The sequence below is a fragment of the Lemur catta genome, chromosome 13, assembly GCF_020740605.2.
Source record: "Lemur catta isolate mLemCat1 chromosome 13, mLemCat1.pri, whole genome shotgun sequence".
Lineage (NCBI taxonomy): Eukaryota > Metazoa > Chordata > Mammalia > Primates > Lemuridae > Lemur > Lemur catta.
The window spans coordinates 83,329,683-83,356,159 of record NC_059140.1 but is presented as its reverse complement, the minus strand read 5'-3'; the positions used below and the strand labels follow the sequence as shown (position 1 = coordinate 83,356,159).

The 26,477-nt window shown below is 61.8% G+C and overlaps 1 protein-coding gene across 3 annotated transcripts in view; it reads right to left on the bottom strand.

The window, feature by feature from the left end:
• Positions 1 to 2,000: 2,000 nt before the first annotated feature.
• Positions 2,001 to 26,477, bottom strand: part of TFDP1 (transcription factor Dp-1) — a 33,038-nt gene continuing 8,561 nt past the window's right edge. For all 3 annotated transcript variants that reach the window (XM_045566708.1, XM_045566707.1, XM_045566709.1), the window contains exons 3-12: positions 23,307 to 23,373; positions 17,399 to 17,505; positions 9,756 to 9,877; positions 8,489 to 8,654; positions 7,499 to 7,642; positions 6,959 to 7,027; positions 6,432 to 6,583; positions 5,746 to 5,912; positions 4,739 to 4,817; positions 2,001 to 3,162 (exon numbers count right to left, since the gene is read on the bottom strand). In XM_045566708.1, coding sequence (XP_045422664.1) covers positions 3,018 to 3,162; positions 4,739 to 4,817; positions 5,746 to 5,912; positions 6,432 to 6,583; positions 6,959 to 7,027; positions 7,499 to 7,642; positions 8,489 to 8,654; positions 9,756 to 9,877; positions 17,399 to 17,505; positions 23,307 to 23,373 — 1,218 coding nt within the window. In that variant the 3' untranslated portion in view covers positions 2,001 to 3,017. The remainder of the gene's footprint in view (positions 3,163 to 4,738; positions 4,818 to 5,745; positions 5,913 to 6,431; positions 6,584 to 6,958; positions 7,028 to 7,498; positions 7,643 to 8,488; positions 8,655 to 9,755; positions 9,878 to 17,398; positions 17,506 to 23,306; positions 23,374 to 26,477) is intronic.

Sequence of the window (26,477 nt, the reverse complement as noted above, 5' to 3'; positions counted from 1 at the left end):
CTCTGATTTGCATTCACACCAGCTTAGCCTTCAATAGGCTGCAACAGTTCCACTCCTTTATTGCTGTCCCACGCCTCAGGCTGTTAGTATCAGAAAATCATCTGCTAATACATTCTATGTTCAATAACAATTAATTCCTTTCAGTGAATTTGTCTCTTACATCATACAGAAAATAAAATCTGGAATTACAAACCAATTCTTTTCAGTGAATTTGTCTCTTACATCATACAGAAAACAAAATCTGGAATTACAAACCAAAGTTATGATAGTACTACCTTTCAGACAAATAACTGAGGTTTTAAAAAATGCATTAGTCTCGTAAATCATGTAGAAAACAAAAGTGGGTTGCAAGCTGTTCTTCAAATACTGGCTCTTACGATTGCCCCTGTGCTCACCCCCACTGTGACCTCACTTTCCCCACAGGACCTCGAGCTGCTGCCCGGGGTCCTCACCCGTGCTGCGGGACTCTCCGGAGCTTCCTGCAGGGCAGGCCTGGTGGCAGCAGGCTCCCGCGGCCGTCCTTGCCCGAGGATGTCTCAATGCCTCACTTGTAAGGACAGTTTTATTGGACATGGGATACGTGGAGGACAGATTTCTTCTTCCTCTAGCACCTTGAACATATTGGCTACTGCCTTGCGGCCTGCAGTTTCTGAGAAAAATCTGCAAACGATTTTACAGGGATCATTCGTGTGTGACGAGTGGCTCTTCTTTTGCTTTCAAGACTCTCCGTGTTTTGAAAGTTTAATTACGTGTCTCTGTGGGTCTCTGGGTTCACCTCACTATGAGTTCACGGAGGTGCCTGGATGTTATATTCACTGTTCACGTCATTCACCTTTCAGCCACTGTGTCTGTAACGACCCTCTTGGTCCCTTCCTGCTCCTCTCGTCCTGACACCCCTCGGCTGGGTGGCAGCCACTGGTCCCTCAGACCCTGTCAGTTTCCTTCCATGTCCTTTTGTTCCTCACACTCAATTTCCATCGTCCAACCTTCAAATTAGCTAATTCTGCCTCTGAAACGCTCGAGTGCATTTTTTATTTCAGTCACTGTTCTTTGCAGCTGCAGATATTTTTGGGTCTCTTTTTAGGTTTTCTATCTCTTTATTGATATTTCCATTTTGATCATGTATCATTTTCTTGACTTTCTCCACATCATCCTTAACTTCTTTGAGCATCTTTCAGACAGTAGTTTAAAAGTGTTTGTCTAGGGTATCTGCCACCAGGTCTGTTTTAGAGACGGGTTTCTGTTGATCTGTTTTTCCCCTTAACGGGCCAGGCCCTCGTGACTTTGTGTTCAGAACCAGACGTTTGATCCACTGGTGCGGTAAGAGAACCCGGCTCCCACCCCAGGCGTCGCTGGCGGTGCTCACTGGGTTTGACGGCTGTGGTCTTGTCTGTGCCAACGGTCGGCCTGAGGCGTGGACCTGGGGTCTTCTCAGGTCCACCCCGAGCCTCTCCCTGGCACCCACGTCACCTCACTCCCCACGCACACAGCTGGTTGTGGATGTCCCAGCCGTCAGTGTTTGGCTCCCAAAAGGGGAAGGAGAAAAACAAAGGGACGGGGGTGAGGGGAGATGGAGCCAAAATTGACCAAAACTCACCCCCATGTACTGACCATGCCCTCGGCTGGAGGCCGGGAGCCTTCGACACACGCCCAGTGACAGCCCAGCTCCAACAGACAGACGCTGCCACATGGTGGGCCCCAGTGGGGACACGGACTCCTGGTCTCCTTCTGTGCCACCTCCCAGAATACTCGAGACCTTTTCCTGCTTCTGAGAGCCAAACCTATGAAACTCGTCTCGGTTGCGGGGCTTGTGGAAAAGCAAAGGAGCACCCAGGAGGAAGGGCGCCCGAGGCCCCACGGCCTCCTCCGACCACCCTCTGCCTCCGACCCGGCCACGGGGACAAGGGCTGCCCCGGTGCCACTCCTGGCCTGGGGGTGATGCAGGACTAGCAGACACGAGGCGTTCTCGACAGTGACCCTGCATCAGAGAAACACAGAGCTTGTTTAAAATGCCCATGCGCGTTTTATTAATAAAAACTAACAGTGCCAAGTTAAACAAGTCAAACAATTAAAGTCTCTTTATATTCCATAAAATATTACAGAAAAGTTTATTTGTGTTTCAATAAAAAGACTATCGTTTTAGAACAGGCAGCCAACAGCAACTGTGCAGTTAATGGTTTTTGTGAATAAATTTTAACAGAGACGACTGCCTGTCCTTAAATTCCTTTTCCTTTTTATAAAAAAAGAACTATTAAAAATGATTGACAAATTTTGAGTTAAAAAACTGTTAAAACATTCTCTATATTTAATTTCAACTTTATAATAGATTACAGGAAGATGCTTGCGAAACAAATACAACGTTTGTTTCGGTACATGTCTTTAAATGATAGACTCATAAGCATGTAAACAACTATATAATAAAAAGTTTCCAAACGCTGCCTGTAAGAAATCAGGCAAATTTACCATAAGCAATAACCACTCCAAGCCTTCCCGTCCCCGCAGCTGCGCCAGCGTGGCGCAGGCTCTTACCAAACCGAACAAAAACAAACCAAAGAAGCGCTTTGCAATTGGTTGCTGCAATGTAGAGGGGAAAAGGTGTATGAACTGGATGGAATCTCAGCAGTCAATATAATTTAAGGGGAAATAAAGTCGCAAAAGAACGCACGCTGCGCACCGTCTGGGCGCGGAGCTCCGCCGTCTGCGCGGTTCTGGGCGCGCCGGGCGGCGCCAACTCAGCAAACTCAGCAAGAATTGTTAAGAGGCAAACATGAACTCTGAGTTTAAAACAAAAAAAGGGAGAAAATGAAAACACGAAAGCGAAGGGGCAGGGAGGGGCTCCGGGCGGCGGGCCGGCGACACGCGTCCCCGCGCCGCAGCAGCGTCCCCAGGCCAGCAGCTCGCCGGCGTCTTCTCGGGAGTCGCCAAAAAGAAACAAAAACCACGTTAAAAAAGTGTCTCTTCCCTCAACAGCTTCTCCGGCAGCTGGGGCTGGAGGCCGCGGGGACGCCGCGGGGACGTCAGTCCTCCTCGTTCTCGTTGAAGTCGTCGTCGTCGTCCTCGTCCTCCCCGACGTAGGACACCGGGGTCTCCACCCTGGAGCCGCTGTACTGGGACCCGTTGGAGCTGGTGGCCAGCGTCCCGTCCGCGCCGTTGCTCAGGTCACTGCAAGGACAGGGCCGGCGTGAGGGCGGCGGCGTCGCCCTGCCGGGGGTCTCCGCGGTCAGGGCCGCAGCGCAGAACCGACCTCGGCCCCGGCCGCCTGTCACCCCCCGCCCGGCCCGCCGAGCCCGCACCCCCTCGGGGCCAGAAGCGCGAGGGGCCCACGCCGGAGACCCCGGACCTTCTTCCCAGGACGCCTCCCGCCCGGCACACGGCACGGAGGAGCGCGCGGGGCGGGGCGGGGCGGGACGCGGGGCGTGCGCGCCAGGCCGGCAGCGCCACCAAAGCGCCGCGAGCGAGCGGGCAGCGCGCGAACTCGGAGTGCTGAGGCCGAGCCGCGGGCACGCGCCCCAACGCCCGCGACGGGCACGCGCCCCCACGGCTGCCGCGGGCACGCGCCCCCACGGCTGCCGCGGGCACGCGCCCCCACGGCTGCCGCGGGCACGCGCCCCAACGCCCGCGACGGGCACGCGCCCCCACGGCTGCCGCGGGCACGCGCCCCAACGCCCGCGACGGGCACGCGTCCCCACGGCTGCCGCGGGCACGCGCCCCATGCCTGCCGCGGGCACGCGCCCCGCGCAGTAACAACCGCGGACGCGCTGGACTCGACAAGGGAACCGCGGAGCGGCGCGTCCTCCTCACGCCTGGGAGCCGCCTAAGTGCCCTTTCGTGACCGTCATATCCAGCCACTAGGAAAACTGGCTTTTCTTCAGAAATGGTACCGCTTTGTCTCCACTGACAAGTCTTCAAAGTCTCATCAGTAAAAAGGATTATGGGAAGACAAAAGTCTGAAGATCCCCAGACCCCACCCGGAGAACGGCCCTGCGCGTGCGCACCAGGCTGCAGGCCGAGCCCCGCGCCGCGCAGGCGCAGTGCGGGGTCGCGGCTCCCGCCCGCCCGCTCGCCAGCCCGTCCCGCCGGTGACCGCGCCCCGCCAGCCCCGCGGCCGCGCCAGGGGGCCGTGGCGGGGCTGAGCGCACTGGGCTGCGAGCCCGACCTACCGGCTGCTCATTTCTCATCTTTCACAAAATTAAGGGCTTTCTTAATATTTAGGATTAACAAAGTATATAATGCATAACAATGACATATAAAAATGGATAAAACCATTGTTAATATCTCCTGTAAAAGTTATCTTATATTTATCTTTAAAAACGTAAGATAAACCCCTAGGGACGTTATTCTGCTCCGTGGGACGGCCTCAAGGTCAAAGATGACGTGTACTTTTACTTAAATAATAAAACTTCAAGAACGTGGAAAAGCACATACCACAGACTCTAAGATGGAAAAAGCACAGAACAGAATCGTATGTAAACTAGGACCTCAAATATGTTCTTAAAAATGGGGGGAAACCTAGAAAACTTGCGCTCGGGCCCCACCGGGTGCTGGTGCTCAGGCGGTTTCCGCCCCTACTTTACTGGGGGCTACTTTCCAAAGAAATAAAAACCATGTATCACTTTTAAGTTTTAGGAGGACGAAGCCAACACGGGGACAGGCCCTGAGCGGCTGCGGTGGCCTCCACGACACACAAGCCACGTGACAGGGCAGGGACCGGGGCCACCTCCCCTCCCCTGTGGGTCACCTGGCGGACAGCCTCGTGCCGTTGGACGTGGAACCCGCCGTCGTGAGGAAGACCCCGCCGATGGACCCCTGAGCCATCTCTGAAAGAGAAGGAGCAGAGTGAGCGGCAGAGAAACAACCGGCACCAGGATGGGCGGCCGGGGCTGCGGCACCGTGGGGTTGCCGGGTGTGTCCCGCACTGAGCAGGGCGGCGTCTGCGTCACACGGCCTCTCTTTCAAGGAAGACGAGAGACCTCGAAACACAACTACTTGTAAGTGACAGCCACGTGCTGCCGTCTCAGTGTCACATCACTGTCACACAGAGGTGGGGCGAGCACCTCTGCGCACAGACTCCTCCCCACGCCCCGCCTGGCAGGCCCCGCCGAGCTGTCTGCCGCATGGGCCGCGGGGCCTGAGGCAGGGCCGGGACCCACTTGCTCTGGGATGGCCGAGGAGCCCTCCGGGTTGCAGGAGGCACCCCTGACTCTCTCAGGGACGGGGGACAGGGACACACGCGCAGAGCAGCAGAGGTGGCAGCTGTCACAGTTTCTCAGTGCAACGCCACACCCGTGCTGCGGCCGGGTGTCCTGAGGCCTTGGAGCCACAGGGACCAGAGCAGCAGCTCATGAGAGACGCCTGCCACGCCACGCGGTGCCCACAGCCACAGAACGTCCTCAGCCCTAAAACACTTTTCTCAGTCACTTTGTTAGAGACCAACCAGCTCGCTTTGGAGGAAAAACCGTCAACCCAGTTACACTCTGCGAAGAATTTCACTTTCTCCTGCTTTTGGCCTCACTTGGAGACGAAACCCTGACCTCCCTCAATAGCTCGTCCTACAAACCACAGCAGCGTGTCCACAGACGCCCCCTCGGACGGGGATCCCCGTGTCCCCGCAGGTGAGGCACCAGTGGACCCACCCACAGCCCTGTCGCCTGTGCGGCCGGGGGACAAGGATGGGCACCAACTGGGCCAGGGCCGACCGTCACTCCAGCCACACAGCGTCGCCAGGGTCACCTGGGCACGACTGACCTGTCACATATGGCTCCAGAGCTTTCGGTACCAAGCTTCTTGCCACTTTGAGGTCGTCCGCAGAGCAGCTGCCCGACTCCAGCCCACAGGCCATCCCCATCCGCTTCAGCACCTCGATGTCGTCGTGGATCTCAAACGTGTTGTCGAAGTTGAACAGGTACTCGAACCTGAAGGGGAGACGCAGCCCCAGAAGATGGAGGATGCTGTTTCCCGGACGACACAGCCCTGCGGGGCCCTCGTCACCGAGCCTCGTCAAGAGGCCACGCTCAGGCCGGGCATGGTGCTCGCGCCTGTGATCCCAGCACTCTGGGAGGCCAAGATGGGAGGATCCCCTGGGTCAGGAGGTCAACACCAGGCTGAGCAAGAGGGAGACCCCGTCTCTACTAAAAATAGAAAGAAATTAGCTGGACAACTAAAAATATCTACAGAAAAAATTAGCCGGGCATGGTGGCGCATGCCTGTAGTCCCAGCTACTCAGGAGGCTGAGGCAGGAGGATCGCTTAAGCCCAGGAGTTTGAGGTTGCTGTGAGCTGGGCTGACCCCACGGCACTCACTCTAGCCCGGGCAACACAGCGAGACTCTGTCTCAAAAAATTAAATAAATAAATAAATAAAAATCCTAACAGGCTTTAGCTCCCCGAAAACAGAGAAGCTCGGCCGGGCACTCCTGTCCCGTCCCCGACGTACTTGTCATTGGAGATGCTGCAGTCGATGACGGTCTTCTTGCTGGTGTTGACGATGATGAAGGGCAGGTGGATGACTGAGTTGGGTGGGGGCGGCCGGCTGGCCTGCTGCTCTGCGTGCCGGTTCCTCTGCACCAGGTTCTTGAAGGCGATTTGCTGGGAAGGAGGCAGCAGTCGGCACTTGGCCGGCCGTCGCCACGAGCAACGCGTCCCCCGGCTCCCAGGAGCCCACACCCCCCCCCGGTGCCCACCGGGGCTTGGCCTGGGCTGCGGCTCCTTAGCGTTTCAGCCACGCCGGGCACTCAGTGGGCTGCGCCTCTCTGAGGGAGTATTTAGATGCCACCACCCGGACACTGGAGCCAGGGCGCGCACGGGGCCAAGGCACCCGCCCAGCTGCACGAGGCGAGACCCACACGCAGAGCCTCAAAGCAGAGACCTCTGTACCGGGCAGGAGCGCGCCCTGCTGCAGGTGGATGCCGGAAAACTAGCAGAACAAAAGTCCCCCTGCCTCCCGGGAGAATGTTTTCTCACCTGCAGAATAAGTTCTTGAAGTTGAGACTGTTTCTGTTTTATTCTTTCAAGTCTTCTCTGTCTCTCCACCTTGGAAAACAAACCACCAACGCAGGAAATGATGACACTCTCCCTCTGCACGCGTCAGGCCTGCACTCACCCAGCATCCCCTGACGTTCACCTCGAGTCTAGTCGAAGGGACACGCACGTGTCTAGCACACGGCACACGCTCAGACACAGGTGAGCTTTTCTTCAGTTTCCAAGCTACACCTCCCTCTTCTCATCTCTTGGACTTGGCTATGGTTATTTTTTTAAAAGATCCCACACATGGGATTCAGGACTAACCGACACTAGAGTTCGACACGCTCTAGTGGCTCAGCCGCTCTCCCTCCCCGGCGGCTGCGTCGGCAGAGCCAGGCCAGGCCGGGTGAACGGCGCCCAGTGCCGGGCGGGCGATAGCAACGCCAGGGACGGAGGGTGCAGGGACCCTGGGCAGCCGCCCCACCCAGGGTGCTCGCAGCCCAGGCCCCGCGACGACCCACGGGGGTGCCGGTGGCGCACCTCCAGGTTCTGGCATTCCTGAGCCGAGTTGGTGGGCAGGCCGATCCACCGGATCTCCTTCTTCTCCTTGGAGATGATGTTCATGGCCATGAGCACGTTCAGGGCATCGTAGACCCGCCGCCGTATGTTCTTCTGGTCGTAGGCCTGGGGGAGACGGAGTTAACTGTGCAAACAGTCCACAAACTCGCAGACTAACACGGAACGTTCTAGACCATGTGCACCCTCTACCTACGGCAGAGGCACATCCTTAGCTCTTGCCACGGAGCCACAATGCCCGACACGTACTCCCGGCACCACCCAGGCCTGCACGGTTAGGACTGGTGGGGCAGCCCCGCAGGGCCGTGTGTGGGTACGAGGGGCAGCCCCGCAGGGCCGTGTGTGGGCGTGGGGGGCAGCCCCGCAGGGCCGTGTGTGGGCGTGGGGGGCAGCCCCGCAGGGCCGTGTGTGGGCGTGGGGGGCAGCCCCGCAGGGCCGTGTGTGGGTACGAGGGGCAGCCCCGCAGGGCCGTGTGTGGGCGTGGGGGGCAGCCCCGCAGGGCCGTGTGTGGGTACGAGGGGCAGCCCTGCAGGGCCGTGTGTGGGCGTGGGGGGCAGCCCCGCAGGGCCGTGTGTGGGTGTGGGGGGCAGCCCCGCAGGGCCGTGTGTGGGTGTGGGGGGCAGCCCCGCAGGGCCGTGTGTGGGTGTGGGGGGCAGCCCCGCAGGGCCGTGTGTGGGTACGGGGGGCAGCCCCGCAGGGCCGTGTGTGGGTGTGGGGGGCAGCCCCGCAGGGCCGTGTGTGGGTGTGGGGGGCAGCCCCGCAGGGCCTGGGCAGGCAGAGCCTGACCACATGCTGACACGCAGCTCCTCCCCAGCGACACACCTGCAAGCAGATCAGGAAAAAATTCCTTTATGCTGTATTTGGAATTTTCTGTGCATTTGCAATTGTTTCAAATTTAAACCTGTGAACTGCACCACGCGGCAGAGACCCGCCACCGCGGCCTCGCACACTCACCGATTCGTTCGGCAGGATGTGGTTGTCGGCGGCGCTGAACTCGGCCACCAGCTCGTCCGCCACCTCGTTATAGGACGTGGTTCCCTTCCGCTGCACCTTCTCGCAGACCTTCATGGAGAAGTGCCGCAGGCCCTTGCCGTTCTTCTCGCCCTTCCGGTTGCGCTTCCTTCAAGACACAAGGGACACACACGCCCGTCAGCACCGCAGAGTCCCCGGATCCAGCCGCACCTGCACCTAGAGTGTCTAACGAGCTACGTGACGGGGCCCAGCCCGGGTGCGGCAGGTCCCATGTGAGGCCAGGACTGCCCGGCCGGCACGGACGGCTCCACCCAGAGCTTGCGGCCTGAGGACGCGGATGGGTGCCCGGTGCTTTTAAAGGCCAGAAACTGAGCATTTCCAAGGCCGGATCACACTGTGTTCTCAAATGCCAAGGGCGGCGGGCAGACACCCAAAGGGGAGAGATCAGCAACTATCTGCTCCGTGTCAGCACGTTAAGCCCCGCCTTTGTGACGCTGGCCGCCAACATCGGGATCTAGGAGACGTTTTAGTGCACACTTGGCAATTCCGGGGCAAAGTGCAGCAGGCTGTGATTTCATCAGGCAAATGCTCAGACTGCAATGGCCCCTGACACAGGTGCGAACCGCCAGGTGCGCCTCCGAGCAGGAGGGGAGCTCCAACCGGTGACCTCCGCTCAGTCACCACGTTAAGGAGAAAGGCCCAGGTGTCTCCCTGGCTAAGTCTGGGCACTGACGACTTTTGCTTTTGCACCGATACAAACACGGCTTACAGCTGTGTGTGTGCGTGTTTGTGAGGACAGACACACCGCTGACCTTGGGGTGACAGCATTTCCATGTCAGACTTTGCCTCAGTGGAAGCAGCAGCTGTGCCGGGACCGTGCGGTGGGGCCGTGACCCGAGCCACAGGCAAGGCTACGTGTCCCCAGCGCAGACGAGGGAAAGGCTCAGCTAACGCATGTCCCAGGCCCTTCTTGGCCAAGAGCTGCCGACCCCTCAGACAGCAGCCGCCACCCCAGACGCCGAGGGGCGGGCGGGCCCGGCTCCGCGACCGAGGCCAGCGTGCCCGGCTGCTCTCTGCGCTGGGCACCACGGAACGTTTCCCAGTCCGGGTGGAAGGACTTGGTGAGGAGCTCTGAGGTCAACATACGTGGGCGCCCACGGCACCATCACGCAACACGCGTGGCCGCGGGAGGCCTGGAGGGAGGCCTGCACGTGGGTCTACGGCTCTAGGGCGGGAGGGAGGTGCTCACCCAGCGGACCAAGGTGAGGAGTCGGAAGGCTGGCTCTGAGAGACAAAGTGAGTGTTGGGGGTGTGTGGGCTTCCTACCACGACAGTGTTTGACGCTGCCGGTCTCTGCGGCGTGCCAATGACCTACGGTCGAAAGAGACAATTCGGAACAATCAGTCATCTCCACGCCACGCCGCCGTCCCCGCCACTCCTGGTCATCCACAGCCACTGCTGAGTCTCGCTGACCACACGGGAAAAAGAGCAAGAGAGTCAATGCCCAGTGGCCGAGGCCATGGAGCACGCCGAGCTGCCACGTCTGCTCCGAGCACCCTCGTGTCCCTCCTCCATGCACAGCTATCGGCCACGGAACAAGAGCCATGGCAGATGTCGCACAACCGCGGCAGGCCAGGCACAGAGCAAGGCTCCCTCCATGCAGGCGGGACTGTGACGGCCAGGGGTGAGGATCAGGAGGGGTGCAGACCTCACACGCAACCTCAGCACACTCCTGCCCCCCCCCAGCGACGTGGGCGAGTAAGATCGTGGCTTCCGTGGTACGAAAGAGGCAAGAAAACAAACAAAAGCCGCTCTCGAAAGAAAGGCAAACAGGGTGACAGCAGCTCCTCCACCAGCTCCACAGAACAGCCACCTCCAGGTGACAACACCATCTGGTTTACATTTGTCACCAGGTGCCTGTCCCAACACGCACTCTGTGGGGAACATGGAGCCCGGATGGCACCAGGCAGGACCAGGGAGGACTCTAGTGCTCTCTGGGGAACGTGGAGCCCGGACGGTACCAGGCAGGACCGGGGAGGACTCTAGTGCTCTCTGGGGAACGCGGAGCCCGGATGGCACCAGGCAGGACCGGGGAGGACTCTAGTGCTCTCTGGGGAACGCGGAGCCCGGATGGTACCAGGCAGGACCGGGGAGGACTCTAGTGCTCTCTGGGGAACACGGAGCCCGGATGGCACCAGGCAGGACTGGGGAGGACTCTAGTGCTCTCTGGGGAACGTGGAGCCCAGATGGCACCAGGCAGGACCGGGGAGGACTCTAGTGCTCTCTGGGGAACGTGGAGCCCGGATGGTACCAGGCAGGACCGGGGAGGACTCCAGTGCTCTCTGGGGAACGTGGAGCCCGGATGGTACCAGGCAGAACTAGGGAGGACTCCAGTGCTCTCTGGGGAACGTTGAGCCCGGATGGCACCAGACAGGACCGGGGAGGACTCCAGTGCTCTCTGGGGAACGTGGAGCCCGGACGGCACCAGGCAGGACCGGGGAGGACTCCAGTGCTCTCTGGGGAACGTGGAGCCCGGACGGCACCAGGCAGGACCGGGGAGGACTCCAGTGCTCTCTGGGGAACGTGGAGCCCGGACGGCACCAGGCAGGACCGGGGAGGACTCCAGTGCTCTCTGGGGAACGTGGAGCCCGGACGGTACCAGGCAGGACCGGGGAGGACTCCAGTGCTCTCTGGGGAACGTGGAGCCCGGACGGTACCAGGCAGGACCGGGGAGGACTCCAGTGCTCTCTGGGGAACGTGGAGCCCGGACGGCACCAGGCAGGACCGGGGAGGACTCTAGTGCTCTCTGGGGAACGTGGAGCCCGGACGGCACCAGGCAGGACCGGGGAGGACTCTAGTGCTCTCTGGGGAACGTGGAGCCCGGACGGCACCAGGCAGGACCGGGGAGGACTCTAGTGCTCTCTGGGGAACATGGAGCCCGGACGGTACCAGGCAGGACCGGGGAGGACTCTAGTGCTCTCTGGGGAACGTGGAGCCCGGATGGCACCAGGAAGGACTGGGGAGGACTCTAGTGCTCTCTGGGAGCCGGGATGGTACCAGGCAGGACCGGGGAGGACTCTAGTGCTCTCTGGGGAACGTGGAGCCCAGATGGCACCAGGCAGGACCGGGGAGGACTCTAGTGCTCCCTGGGGAACGTGGAGCCCGGACGGCACCAGGCAGGACCGGGGAGGACTCTAGTGCTCTCTGGGGAACGTGGAGCCCGGACGGCACCAGGCAGGACCGGGGAGGACTCCAGTGCTCTCTGGGGAACGTGGAGCCCGGACGGCACCAGGCAGGACCGGGGAGGACTCTAGTGCTCCCTGGGGAACGTGGAGCCCGGACGGCACCAGGCAGGACCGGGGAGGACTCTAGTGCTCCCTGGGGAACGTGGAGCCCGGATGGCACCAGGCAGGACCGGGGAGGACTCTAGTGCTCTCTGGGGAACACGGAGCCCGGATGGCACCAGGCAGGACCGGGGAGGACTCTAGTGCTCTCTGGGGAACACGGAGCCCGGATGGCACCAGGCAGGACCGGGGAGGACTCTAGTGCTCTCTGGGGAACGTGGAGCCCGGATGGTACCAGGCAGGACCGGGGAGGACTCTAGTGCTCTCTGGGGAACGTGGAGCCCGGATGGTACCAGGCAGGACCGGGGAGGACTCTAGTGCTCTCTGGGGAACGTGGAGCCCGGATGGTACCAGGCAGGACCGGGGAGGACTCTAGTGCTCTCTGGGGAACGTGGGACTCTAGTGCTCTCTGGGGAACGTGGAGCCCGGATGGCACCAGGCAGGACCGGGGAGGACTCTAGTACTCTCTGGGGAACGTGGAGCCCGGATGGCACCAGGCAGGACCGGGGAGGACTCTAGTGCTCTCTGGGGAACGTGGAGCCGGGATGGCACCAGGCAGGACCGGGGAGGACTCTAGTGCTCTCTGGGGAACGTGGAGCCCGGATGGTACCAGGCAGGACCGGGGAGGACTCTAGTGCTCTCTGGGGAACGTGGAGCCCGGATGGCACCAGGCAGGACCGGGGAGGACTCTAGTGCTCTCTGGGGAACGTGGAGCCCGGATGGTACCAGGCAGGACCGGGGAGGACTCTAGTGCTCTCTGGGCAATGTGCAGCCCGGACGGCACCAGGCAGGACTGGGGAGGACTCTAGTGCTCTCTGGGCAATGTGCAGCCCGGACGGCACCAGGCAGGACTGGGGAGAACTCTAGTGCTCTCTGGGGAACGTGGAACCCGGACGGCACCAGGCAGGACCGGGGAGGACTCCAGCGCGGGGAGCACCAGCGTTTACACACAGGACGAGGGCAGCCGGGCGGGGCCCACAGCACGTCCGACGCAGACGACAGCTGCCCCTTCACTAAAGGAAGCAAATACTTGCTTTGTCTTTTGACAACAGGTCTTATTGCTTCAGCTGCATTAATTAATATTCAAATGTTCACCCCTGGGGACACAGACACCGCCTTGTACAGCCAAATGACGCTGCACTTTCCACAGACCACGCTGCACAGCTCTGCCTCGGTTGGGTTAGACTGCTAGGCAGAGGCTCTGCCGTCCGTCTGCCGGTCCCCAAGTGCCTCAGCAACCCGCCGCCCGCATGGACACGGTGCTTCTGCGGCAGCGACTGTGGCGGCCGGTGCGGCCAGCGTCCTCGCTGTCCTAAGCCGGCCCCTCCCCAGCTCTGCGCCTTAGAGGGATAAATGCGTTACCTGCCGCGGCCCTGGGAACCGCTGACAGGGCACTTTCAAATCTCCTCTAAGCCCAGATCACCCGTCAGCCACAAAAAGAAAACCTTTCAACTGAGTTTACGCTTTTCATTAAACAGAAACACGTACTGGCACGTTTCCAATGACAAGAGACTCGTCAGAGGCACCACCCTTCACTAGTGGCCAGAAATCAAATTAGTGAGTTTTCTGCAAAACCAAACAATGAAAAAGAACAAAGCTCCCGCAGGTGGCCGACCTCCTCGCGAGCACGCGTGTCTGTGGGCACGGGGTCACTGCGGGAAGCACGCTCCTCACAAGGCCCGCGGCGCAAACCGCAGGACGCTGGAGCCCCTGCTGGCGGCCCTGCCCGGCACAGCTTCCTTCCCGCGGCACGCCCAGCGACGCCAGGCGGAGCCGTGACAACGCGGCACACAGCTCTGTGACGGCCGCACACGGGCCCGCAGCAGCTGGAGAAGTCCGGGGAACACGGCTCTGGTGGCCCCACGAGCGCCGCCCCTGGCATCCCAGGGCCACGCAAGGCGCCGGATCTGGGCCCCAAGACAGACGGCCCTTCTGCCGCGGCCACCGCGGTCGGGACGGACCGGCCCAGCACAGGTGCCCTTGCTCAGCCGGGCCCCGGCAGACCCACCGTGAGGCGAAAGTGTCACAGGCTGAGAAGGCACCTGCCGGAGCCCAGCACCGCGGCTCAGCCCGGCCACCGCGCACCTGCTGGGACACACGCTGGCCGGCAGCTGGGCGGGAATGTCCTGCACGAGGCCCACTTTATGGCAAAGCATGGACGCTCTCGTGTCGTTCACTGAGCACAGCGCTGACGGAGAAAACACAACAGCCGGACCCGAGGCACAGCGTCCACTGAACACGCGTCGCTTGCATCGGGCTGGAAGAGCGAAAAGCCAGAGGGCAGGTACACAGCAGGTGCTCAGCGGCGGTCACTGACGACCCTCTGGGGTGACAGGACTCCTGTGGCTCCCTCACGCTCCCGTCTTCACCCCCGCGGGGTCTTCAGGACACCAGCACCCTCCCCCCACGCGCCTCCCTCGGCCCCTGGCCCGCAGTGCCAGCCGTCCCGCCGCACCACACCCGGCATCTGCTCAGCCGTCAGACCAAGACCCCGGCGGGCTCAGCGGCACCCAGGGCCTGGCACGCGCCCTCCCAGGAAGGCGACAGGGCGGCTCCGCTCCAGGGCGCTTTTCCTGCTTTGCGAGGCGGAGGACGGTCCCACCCTCCCGGCACGCGCACTGCTCAGCAGACACGGGCCAGCCGCCGGCCGCTCTCCTCCACACGCAAGCCACTGGGACCTCGGCTCCAGGACACAGTGACCGCTGGGCCAGGGGAGGCCGGAGCAGAGGGGACCAGGGGGACGGGGAGCGAGATCAGAGTCGGGAGCGCAGGTCTCTGCGGGGAGGGGGAGGGGCGAGGCTGCCAGGCTCCCTGTGGAGCCGCTCACATCCCGTGCGTCGGTGCACCCCAAATCCAGAGACCAGAGCCCTGGGAGCAGGCGGCAGCAGGGGGCACGAGGGGACCGCGGGGGCCGCCTGCCCCTTGGATTGAGTGGCCGCTTGTCCAGGAGGACAGGTGCTCTGGTCCCCCCACAGCAGACAGGAGGCAGCACCCTCGCCGGGCCCAGGAGTCCCTTGGCACGTGCTCAGAGGAGGTACAGCCGCAGCTTCACCCCGAGTCCCCCACCCCAGGGAGTCCCCTACCCCAGGGCTCTCGCAGTTCCCAGCCTGGCAGTGAGAAACCAGAACTCGAGGCCAAGCATCCCACGGCAGGGGGCCTGGGAACAGCCCCTCGCCTGGGAGTGCCCACCCCCACCTCGCCCCCCACCTCCCAGGAGCCCCCCACGCCCCCAAGAGTGCCCCCCAGCCACCCTCACTGGCTCCAACTCCAGCCCAGCTGCCTCAGCCTCCTTCTGCCCTGAAAACACACTTTTTGCACCTTCATTTCACAGACTCTGGAAGGTGAAATTGGAATCACCTCCGTGGGTGCCGTGTGACTCCTCTCACATAGAGAATCCACAGACAGACGGAAGGAAACCACGACGTTTAGGTAGTTACGGTCCAGAGGTAAAATTACAAAGGAAAGGTAATTTTTCCCATAAAATTCTCCTTTTGGGGAGGGGGCTGCCCCACGATGCTTCTGGGAGGGCTCATGAGGGCAGCCGGCCAACCCGGCCTGCACTCTCCACACACATGGCTCGCTCCGCGGATGCTGACGCCCCTGGTGCCTCGCTACCGCCTCGAGCACACAGTCCGCGCACTAGTGCCGGTGAAAGACCCAACGCCCCCCAGCCGAGGACTCAGCCACCTCATGTCACAACCAGCCACTCCGACTTTTACCCCTTTGGAATAAAAAAATGTGTGAGAGACACTCACAATTTGTGAGCTTCGATCCACAGCCCCGGAGCCCATGCAGAGTGAGACGGTCCCCAGCCCCACTCCGACAGCCGAACCTGCACCAGTGACGTGACATTCAGACTGATGGAGTTCAAAGCACACTAGTAAAATAATCTTCATGTTCATTTTCCTCCCACCTGTCTACATCGGCAATAAAAATGGAACCATCGCTACAATTATTCTCCAAGATAAACTCTGCTATGATGTACAGACGGCACCTATAAAATCAAACCGTATGAATCATAAAGCTCAAAAAAAACGGACTTTTAGCTATTACAGAAATGGCATTTACTGGCCGGGCACGGTGGCTAATGCCTGTAATCCCAGCACTCTGGGAGGCTGAGGCGGGAGGATCGCTTGAGGCCAGGAGTTTGAGACCAGCCTGAGCAAGAGCGAGATCCCGTCTCTACTAAAAATATAGAAAGAAATTAGCTGGAAAACTAAAAATATATATAGAAAAAATTAGCCGGGCATGGTGGTACACACCTGTAGTCCCAGCTACCCAGGAGGCTGAGGCAGGAGGATCGCTTGAGCCCAGGAGTGTGAGGTTGCTGTGAGCGAGGCTGATGCCACGGCACTCTAGCCCGGGCAACAGAGTGAGACTCTGTCTCAAAAAAAAAAAAAAAAAGAAAGAAATGGCATTTACCGAGAGCTGTGACATGCCAGGGACTTCTACAAGCGGCCACTGCCAATAACCCGAGACACTCGGGAAGCGAGAGACTGTCCCGTCTCCCCGGCAGGACGCTGAGCACCGGCAGCGCCTGGAGCGCCCGCCCTCCCCACGCCAGCCGGACAGCAGCAAGGGGCCGTCACGAGAGGCTCTGCTCACGCCCCCGGGCGCCACCTCTCAGCTCTGCCCACGAGCCGCTCCCTGTTAAAACTCAAACACTAAGATCTGCTAAAGGGATCCAGAGAATTTCAAGGGTGTTTAAATAAATGCAAACAGCAGGAAGGAATTTAAAGACTGAAGTGTGGAAATGACGAAAATGCCCATGCTGTGTGGTCACTGTTCTCTGATGGAAACGTCATTACGCAGCAAGGAGACACCCAGCACAAAGCTCTCCCCTGGGCAGGGGACACCTGGGGACAGCACACCTGACGCAGGTTCCCTTCCTCCAGAGAGGACAGGGCCAGGTGGGCCGGGCAGCAGCACGGCCGCAGGGCTGGGAGGGCCGGCGGGGCCAGGCCTGGCAGGAGCAGAGGTGCAGCCCCCACACCAGGAGGGCCGAGCCTCTCGGTCAGGAAGGAGCCCTCGGGCACCTGGGGAAGGTCCCGGAGGAAGGGTTGGGGGCCTCGGGGGGCTGTGCCTGCCTCCCACCCGCGAGCTCCGGCCCAGGCGAAACCCGGCCCCACCAGACTCCGGGCCCGACAGCCCAGGTGAGGCCGGGACTCTGTGGGCGTCTTGTCGGACGGGCTCCACGCCGGGGCCCACAGAGAGGAAAAAGAAAACAGACTCGAAGACAGGAAACAAAATCGGTGAAGAGCAGGTTAGTAACCAAAGCAGACGGCAGCCCGGGGAGGGAGGGGACGGCCACCCTGTGAGACGGCCACGGCCGACGTCCCCAGGCCCGGGGAACTCCCGCCACGCCAACCGCCGGGTGCGGGAAGACCCCAGCAGGTGAGCAGCCCACGCGAGGCAGCCCTGTGACCCCCGACGACCCCTGCGTGGCTGCACCGCGAGTGTCCGCCCCGACCCGAGCCGGAGCCCACGCGCCCCTGCGCCCAGCCCCCAGGTCGCGACCCCCGCAGGCTCCGCCCCGTCCCGGCCTTACCACTTGCTGGGCAATGTTGACATTGGACTGTCCGAAGGTTTTCGGCAAGAGCTGCTTCCCCAGCGGGTTCACTGCGGACGGGTGAACAGCCACCAAAGACACCACGCCTGCAACACAAGGACACGGGTCAGCGGCAGCCTCGTCCCTAAGTCAAGGCTAAGCGTCAGTTTCAGGACGATGAGGCTCCCCATTAGAAATTCTTCCCCTTTTACCCCTTTAGACATACGGCTCAGCCGCAAAGACGTCCACTAAGCCTGATTCCCAACGGCCGGCTCCTCCCAGCACCGCGCGGGGCTCAGGCGATGCCCCAGGTGCCCCTGCTCACCGCGCTGGGGGCCCCGCGGCCCAGGCACTCCACGCCCAACACCAGCACAGAACGGGATTTCAAAGTTAAAATTAACTTTTACCCCGACGTCTCCCTCTATAGTTGCAACACTGGCTCAGAGACCTAACAGATCCACTTCTGCTCAAGGAGAACCGCGTTCTGGCCCCGCCTGTCGGCAGCCACACCCAGGGCAGAGCGGAGACGCGGCCGCAGCCCTCAGCCCTCAGCCCTCGGCCCTCGGCCCTCGGCGGCGCCGTGGAGCGCGTGCACCAGCAGGTGACCGTGGATAAAATCATGAAATATTTCCTTTACATAATAAATGACAAAACGAACCAGAATTGATAAAATTTAAAACATGGCACTAGGAGCAGAGAGAACCAGGCAGCAGCTCCTGGGACTCATTGGGTCAGGGGGCGGTGGGTCCTGGGAAAGGCCCGGCAGGTGGTCCGGGGTGAAGAACAAGAGTGAGTAAAGGAGGGGTTCCCACCCCACCGAGGCTCCACCCCCGAGGTCCCTCTGAGAGCCCAGCTGCCCCCATTGGTCCCGCCTGCCCTGCACCCCCTGCGCCCCCCGCCCCGCACCCGCCAGAGGGGCCGGGAGGAGCATGGGGCCTCGTACTTCCCTCCGCTCCCTGGGTCTGCACCCCCTCCCCGCACCCCCTACCGCACCCCTCCCCTCAGCCCCCCCGCCCACGCCCCCTACCATACCCCCATCGCACCCCTCCCTGCAGCCCCCCGCACCCCCTACCCGCACCCCCTACCCACAACCCCTACCGCACCCCTCCCTGCAGCCCCCCGCACCCCCTACCGCACCCCTCCCTGCAGCCCCCTGCACCCCCTACCCGCACCCCCTACCACACCCCGTACCGCGCCCCCTACCGCACCCCCTGCCCGCACCCCCTGCCCGCACCCCCTGCCTTCACCCCCTGCCCGCACCCCCTACCACACCCCGTACCGCGCCCCCTACCGCACCCCCTGCCCGCACCCCCTGCCCACACCCCCTGCCTTCACCCCCTGCCCTCACCCCCTACCACACCCCGTACCGCGCCCCCTACCGCACCCCCTGCCCGCACCCCCTGCCCGCACCCCCTACCGCACCCCTCCCTGCAGGTGACCAGGAAGGTGCGTTCTGGGCCCTTCACAGTCCCGGCTTTACGCAAGTCTGTTGCTTTGTGTGCATTTTAAAGAAATAGGCCGCTTTAAAACAGCTTAAATAATGAACTTTGCCGCTACACGGGAGCACTCAGTAATTTCTCTTAATAACCTAAGTCGATCAAGACAGATAATCAGGAAGTTGTTGGAAAGATATTCAATTTTTAATTCAACTTGGTAAATATGAGTATTTTTACCAACTAATACCAACACACATTTAAAACATTTTCTGTAACTAAAATAAGATTTTCTGCTTTAGGACTTTTGTTTTCTTCTACAAATAAAGACCTGTATCTTAAGAAAAGCAAATATTTACTTTCTAATATTTTAACTTGCATGAAAGATTTTTGTTTTAGAACATTTAATTGAGAAATAAAGACCGTATATGTCCAGATGAATAACACAATGCTTTGATACACACAAACGTGTGCCGATCACCAGGGACAGACGGTTTAAAAGGCAAAAAAGAAGTGGTTCTCCAGGCAGCGAGTGGCTTAAAATACCGCGGGGCCACCAAGCATCACCTTACAGATCCACGCACACATGAGCAAATAGTAAGTTTCCAACAACATTGAGTTGATTAGTGAAAAAGAAAGATAACATTTTGTCTTTCAATATGCAAATGAGTCCCTAATTTCAATAAACTTGAAGGACACAGACCTCTGAGTTTGCAAAAGCAAAGTCAACGCCAGCGGCTCAGGCAGCTCCCGCGACTCTCTCCTGTGTCCACATCACACGTGGATTTGGGGCTTCCCGGGCAGCGAGACCCGGGGCCGGCACCCCCCGCCGGCTGCACGACGGCCCAGCAGCCCCGGAACCACAGGGCACAAGAGCACACGCGGCCGCCTGGGGGTCCTTTTCTACCCCAGCGGGGGGCCGCGGCTGGCAGGCTGGAGCAGCTGAGCCCTGGGGGAGGCCACTTCCGTCCCCCACGTGCCCGCCTGGCAGCCAGCGGGCCACCCACACGCCTGGTCTCAACCCGGTCTCTCCCTCTGGGCCCCTGGGGCCAACATGGGCTGGGGGTGTCCAAGGGTTTCACAGCCAGGAAAGGGGGAGAAACAGGCAGAAGGAGCTCCCAGCCCCCGCCAGACTCAGGCAGAGTGGGGGACCCCACAAAGCTCCCCACGGCCACCCAGAGCCCGAGCCCCACGTCGGCCGAGGGGGCGGTTTCTGAGCCCCTTGGACCCGCCAAGCACAGACAGGAACAGGAAGGGCGAGCACGCGTGTCCAGGCATAGGAAGGGCGACCACGCGTGTCCAGGCACAGGAAGGGCCACCACGCGTGTCCAGGCACAGGAAGGGCCACCACGCGTGTCCAGGCACAGGAAGGGCCAGCACACGTGTCCAGGCACAGGAAGGGCCACCATGTGTGTCTAGGCACAGGAAGGGCGAGCACGCGTGTCCAGGCACAGGAAGGGCGAGCACGTGTGTCCAGGCACAGGAAGGGCCACCACGCGTGTCCAGGCACAGGAAGGGCCACCACGCGTGTCCAGGCACAGGAAGGGCCACCATGCGTGTCCAGGCACAGGAAGGGCCACCATGCGTGTCTAGGCACAGGTGTTCTGCCAGCACCTGCCACCAGCAAGCGTGGGAGAGCAGGTCCACCGGCCACACGCCTGGCACGGCCCACGTGAAACGTGACTCATGCTCCGCATGGGGCTTCATCCTCGGGGTCTGTGGACGTGAAGAGCCGCGAGTCCGCTGCGTCTCGCCAGGAGAAAAGCGGCTTTCTGACTCTGAGGGCGCGATGGCCGGCGCCACGTGTCACTCTGACCACGCCCCATGCAGAGCGTGTGGGAATGGGCACGAGGCCTGGGCCCGGGTGGAGGGACCGTGAGGGCGGCAGGACTCTGGCCGCCCTGCACACGGGACCTGGGACGTGACACTTACCACCGGCTGCACAGGGCAGGCTGCAGAAGGCGGCGTAGCTGGCGCTGGGCCCTGCCCTTTTCTTTGCAGCCTCAAGGAGCCCCGAGGATCCCAAGACAAACAGGGACACGCTGCACATCACTAGCTAGATTTCCTTGGAATAACGTGTTCACTGCACCAGAGACCCTCTCTGTACGTTCTTTGCTTGGACCCCGCCTGCCTTTCTCTGCAGGAAACGCAGCGGGCCAGACAGGTGCAGGCACTTTTTGAAAGGAAGAGTCTCTCCTCCTCCAGCCTGAGACCGTGGTCTGGAACTTTCATTGCGCCGCGACACTGGTAGACACGCCGGACGATCTCTACACCCCACCACCCGGGTGTCGGCAAACACCGGCCTCGGCGCCACCCGGGCTCTTCCGCGAGCGGCTGTGGGTGGAGGAGACCACCCTCCGCACGGCCCGGCCTCGTCCAACCAGCCGGGGCTGCAGGAGCAGGTCCTGCCTCAGACTCCGGCACCCCACAAGCAGGAGGCCGCACCCTGGAAATAACCCGCCCTGTGCGTGAGCCGTCCCCACCGCACCACCTCTGCAGAGCTCAGGGACACGGGGAGCCGGGGGCAGGCAGGGGTGGGGTCATCCCTGAGGCGGCAGCAGGCACCCGAGCTCCCCGGGGGCAGCACCGGGAGCCCGTCCTGCCCCAGCAGCGTCCTCAGGGCAGCCGGGGCCGCACCCACACACAGACACACGCAGGGTCCCGTCTGTCGGAGAATTCTCAGCAACACGCCAGGAACCGGGCCGGGTGCCCACCTGCTGGGGGGCAGAAGAGGGACCTGGCCGAGCGGAGGCTTCGCTGTGAACCTTGGCAAACTTCAAAATTTTGAAGTGTGAAAATGCCGCCGACTGGGAAATCGGTCTGGGTGTCTGCGCGTGGGGTGGACGCGACTCAGCGCCAGGCTGGGCGCTGCGCAGGGCGAGGCCCTCGGAGCCCGACACGCATGCCGCCCGCCCTGGGGCAGAGCGGCCACAGCGACCGCCGCGGCAGGGGACACCTCCCGATGAGCCGAGTGCACACACAAGACCGCGAGGACAGGCTGACGCCAGAGTGTTGTGTCCTGATCTCTCCAGCCCAACCTCGTGGCTCAGGACCAAACGCAGCTCGGCGCAAGCACAGACGTGCCCATGAGGACGAACAGGACACAGCCCGCGCGGGACCAGAGAGTCCCCTGGGCGTCGCGGACGGCGGAGGGTCAGAGTGTGCACCGCGGTGACAAGATGCCATGGCCGCCGAGCTAACAAGACTGCGAACTTTCCACTGGACAGAAAGTGCCGGGCCTGAAGCTGCCGCAAAGTTCAAATGTCCAGTTAGCTACAGTGAAGCGGTGCTTCCTTGGAGCAGCCTGTGACTGCTACGCACTACTGAAACAAAAGGCTCCTAAGTACTGAATCCTGAGAGGGTCAGGTCAGGGTCGGGGTCGGTTTGACCTCCACCCTTAGGAAATAAGCAGGGAGGCCCCAATTGTGGCAGAAGAGCAGCCCCCGCCGCGAGCGCCGGAGTCGGGGCCGGGAGGGCTTGTGCCAGCTCCAGCCGGGCCCATCCCCGCCCTGCGCAGGGAAGCGTCGGACACAGGCCCAGGCCCCAGGAGGCGTCAGCCTGGCCCCCCGGGGCCCCCACCGCACCGGGCGCCACGCTCACACGCCCCGAGCTGCCCCAGCGCCGGGAGGCCACTGACCAGGGCCCACTGGCCAGAGGAAAAAGAGCCGATTTCACGCACGAGAGTCATCTGAAGCAGCAGAAGTAAGAAACGCTTAAACAGAACCGGAGACCAAACGCCTCAGGCCCCCGCACCAGCCAGGCTGCCATAGACCGGGCCGTCACAGCACCGTGGGCTCCCCGGCCTCTGCCGCAAACTCTTCTCGGGACACAGAGAGCTGCCCCAGAGTGTCCGTGTGAACACGTGACCCGCACTCACCGCCTCGCCCGGCCATCACGGCTCCACACGCAGCCCCGCGGGGCCGAGCATCGCACACCGAAGCTTCAAACCGGGGCCCCCGCCCGGCAACGGCCGGGAGCCTGTCTGTGCGGCCGCCAGGCGAGCACACGCGCCCACCCACACGCGCCCACCGTCCCACCGGCGGGAGAAAACACCGCCAACCGCGGGGTCCTCACAGAGACGCGGCTTTGACCCCCACGCACGTCCTCCTTGGAGTCCCAGGACACAGAGAAGCAGCAGGTCCTCCGGGAGCGTCACTCACAGCGGGCAGGGAGGCACCCAGGCGGGGCCAGGCGCACACCGTGGCCCCCAGACCCTCCCGCTCTGCGCAGGGGCGCGTGCACTGGGTGGAAGGAAGACAGATGATCTTTATCTTCCTGTTCACATTATTCTACGTTTTCTGAGCTTTTGCAAATAGTAAATGGGAAACTTGGGAGTTAGAACCCACAGCGCTGCCGGCGTCCGAGCAGGGCCCCACCCGCGAGGGCACGGAGCACTGAGACTCCCACGGCGGAGTTTCCGCAGCCGGCACAGGCTCCCGCGTCACGCGCAGACTCACATTCGGGCGGGTCCTTACCTTTTCCCGGGCTCAGGTTCTGGTCTATGAAGACCTTGAGCTCTCCGTTGGCTTCAATTAGACCAGCCTGCAGAAAGTAACAACAGTGACAATGAATACAGCGTCTGAGCAGGCGGCCACGTCGTCAGCACGCCGCCCTTGCCAGAGGGTCTGTGAACTAACAACGACTCTCCGACAGCCAGGAGAGAGCCTGGGTGTGGGTGCACGGGGTCACGTCCTGCCCAAACGGCCGTCCACCGGGGAGCGGCCGCACCGCTTGGAACCCGCGGGGCCACGGCACAGGGGAGCGAGAGGGGCAGGGGCCACAGCGCAGCTGTCAGGAACAGCCTGGGAAGGCGTCTTGCCCGACCATCACCCCTGCCTGCGTCTTCAGGGAAGACACGGGACCCTTTTATTCTCCTCCTGTCCTTGACAGAACCCCAGTTCCCGGCTCTGTGGCAGAAACGCTGTCCCCAGAGGCGGTGTCAGAGGGACAGCCTCTGGGAGTGGCACGTTTACAGGACACACGGGGCAGACTGCACCCAGGGTGCACACGCGGTACGCTGTGTGCCGCCCGCAGCGGGGGTGGGACCGGGAGAGGTCAGGGTGGGTGGATTCGGAGCGTGGGGTACAAACACACCTAACACACCCAACGCACTCTTCCAACAAGCAAGCGGGGTACCAAGCTGTGGCCCCACGCTGGAAGTCGGGGGTCGCACGGGGTCAGGCAGCTAAGCCCAGCAAGGCCACTGGGGCAATTTCCTGGACTTCTTCAAAACTCCATCTTCCTTACCCAAAGGGAAAAAAAAACATCCTGTAAAAAAGACATCTGCACTCGAATGTTCACAGCAGCACAATTCACAATTGCAAAGATGTGGAAACAACCCAAATGCCCATCAATCCACGAGTGGATTAGTAAGCTGTGGTACATGTGTACCATGGAGTTCCACTCAGTCGCAAGAAACAATGGTGATCTGGCCCCTCCTGGATCCTCCTGGGCAGGACTGGAGCCCGTTCCACTGAGCGAAGCGTCCCAGGGACGGAACGACAAGCACTACGTGTGCTCACCAGCGAACTGGGGCTGACGGACGAGCACCTAAGTGCACACACACTAGCGACCTTCACCGGGCGTCGGGCGGGGGTGGGGGGGTGGACGGCATATTCACACCTGGTGGGTGCGGTGCGCCGTCTGGGGGATGGGCACGCTTGTAGCTCTGACTTGGGTGACACAAATGCAATAGATGTAACCTAAATATCTGTTCACCCACAAAAACTTTGAAATTAAAAAAACAACAAAAGCAAGTCCACTTTCCTACAGCAACGAGGAAGAGGAGGCTGCCCACGTGCTCCTGGGCGCCCAGGACACTGGCAGGGGCACAGCCAGGCGCGTCAGCGAAGACCACTTGTGAGGGACCAATAGGTTCAAACTGGTTTAAACCCCGGGGAGGAGCGCGGGTGGGGCCTGGCGCGGGGAGGGCACAGGACGGCAGTGCCGCCGCACGCAGGGTGCAGCCTCGAGGACAACGGCCATAGGGCAAGACCCGGCCACCCCCGGGCGGCACCTCCCAGCACCCCTGCAGCCGACACGCGGCGGCACGCGGCACAGGTGCTGCGGCACAGAGGCGGCCATGCGGCCCGGTCCCGTGGGGGCCAGAGGCTGGGGCAGGGCTGTGCCGGGACCCCCAGTGCGCTCCACGCACAACCAGACCAAGAGCTGCTGCCACCAGGAGTGCAGAGACCCAGCACAGGCCCACGAAGGGCAGGCTGGGAGGCTGAGGGCAGGTGGGCGCGGCCCAGCGGGTGAGCACGGGGTGAGCCGTGCTTGAGGCCGAGCAGGCACAGTCAGGAGGAGTCCGCAGGTCACAGCTGGGCGGTCGGACCTGGAGGGCAATGCCAGTGGGTGAGACCAGCAGGTTAAGGCCGGTGGGCAGGGCCGGGCACAGCGGGCCAGGAGGGGAAGACCAGAGTGGAGATGCCGGGACGTTAGGCCAGGTGGGCAAGCCAGGCACGGAGGAGGGAGGGGTTCAGGCCGGGAGGTCAGGGAAGGTGGGTGTGGTTTGGACGCTAAGACCAGGGCTGGGCGCGGCCCGAGTCCCACTTTCGGCACCTGTGGCGGACGCCGGGCCGGGGTGAGCGGGGGCGAGGCTCTGGCACAGCGCCAGGGGCACCACAGGGGCACCACAGGTTCAGGCCGGTGTCGCTCTGGCATCCGCACCAACATGTCACCAGGGTGGACAAACCTGCCCTCACGCTGGACACACGGCTGCCACCAGGACGGACACGACCCTGCCTGGCGTCAGGCCCTCCGACCCCAACGGCCCCGGCTCTTCCCCCGGCAGCTCCACAGCGGCGGCCCCCAAAGCCACCTTGCTGGCTTGTTCGCCACCCTCCTTGGGCACCGGCTGCTGATCCCCCACCACGTGTCCACGGCCCCTGGGGCCCAGCCCGTCCTGCTCTCAGGGCCCGGGCACCAGAGAGGGGGCGACACCCGGGGCAGCACCCAGGCCGGGAGCTCTGTCGGGGCTGCCCTTCACCCACGGGTGCCAGGATCACAGCCGCCCGGCGAGACAGCCAGGGCCTCTCTGACATTGCGCCACCACCCTCCGGCGAGAGCCACGGGCCCGCAGTGCGGTCTGAGGCTGCTCTGCCTCTGACCCGTCCCCGCGGAGCTGACAGACAGACGAGATGCTCAGCAGTTAAGTGATGCACTAATGAACGCCACATGCTCAACCTCAACTTCCAGTTAGGAACACGGGACCCACACGGCCAGAAATCGACCTGAAAGGAAACCACGCGGCAGGTCCTGGGGCCGTGAACGCTGGTCTGGGGAGCACCGGCTCAGCCTGCGGTGACTCTGACACACGGAGAATGGCTATTTCATAACGCAGCGTGTGGCAAAAGCACAAAGGAAGTGCAAGCTCTCCTTCCCATACAGGAAATGAGGAAACAAAAATACCACTTAGAATTCTTTTGCTCACAGATAATCCGGGGCAGTAACACGGAATTCTCCACCAGCTAACACGGGAGCATGGCGGCTTTGCGGCCGAGATGAAGCCTTCGCAGGCAGAGCAGCTGCCGGGACTGACAGACCCAGACAGCAGGCGCCGTGGCTGCTGTGGCCTCCAGTGTGGTGGCACAGGCCGGGTGGCCAGGAAGTGACCAGGTCGTGAGGGCAGAGCCTCAGGACGGGAC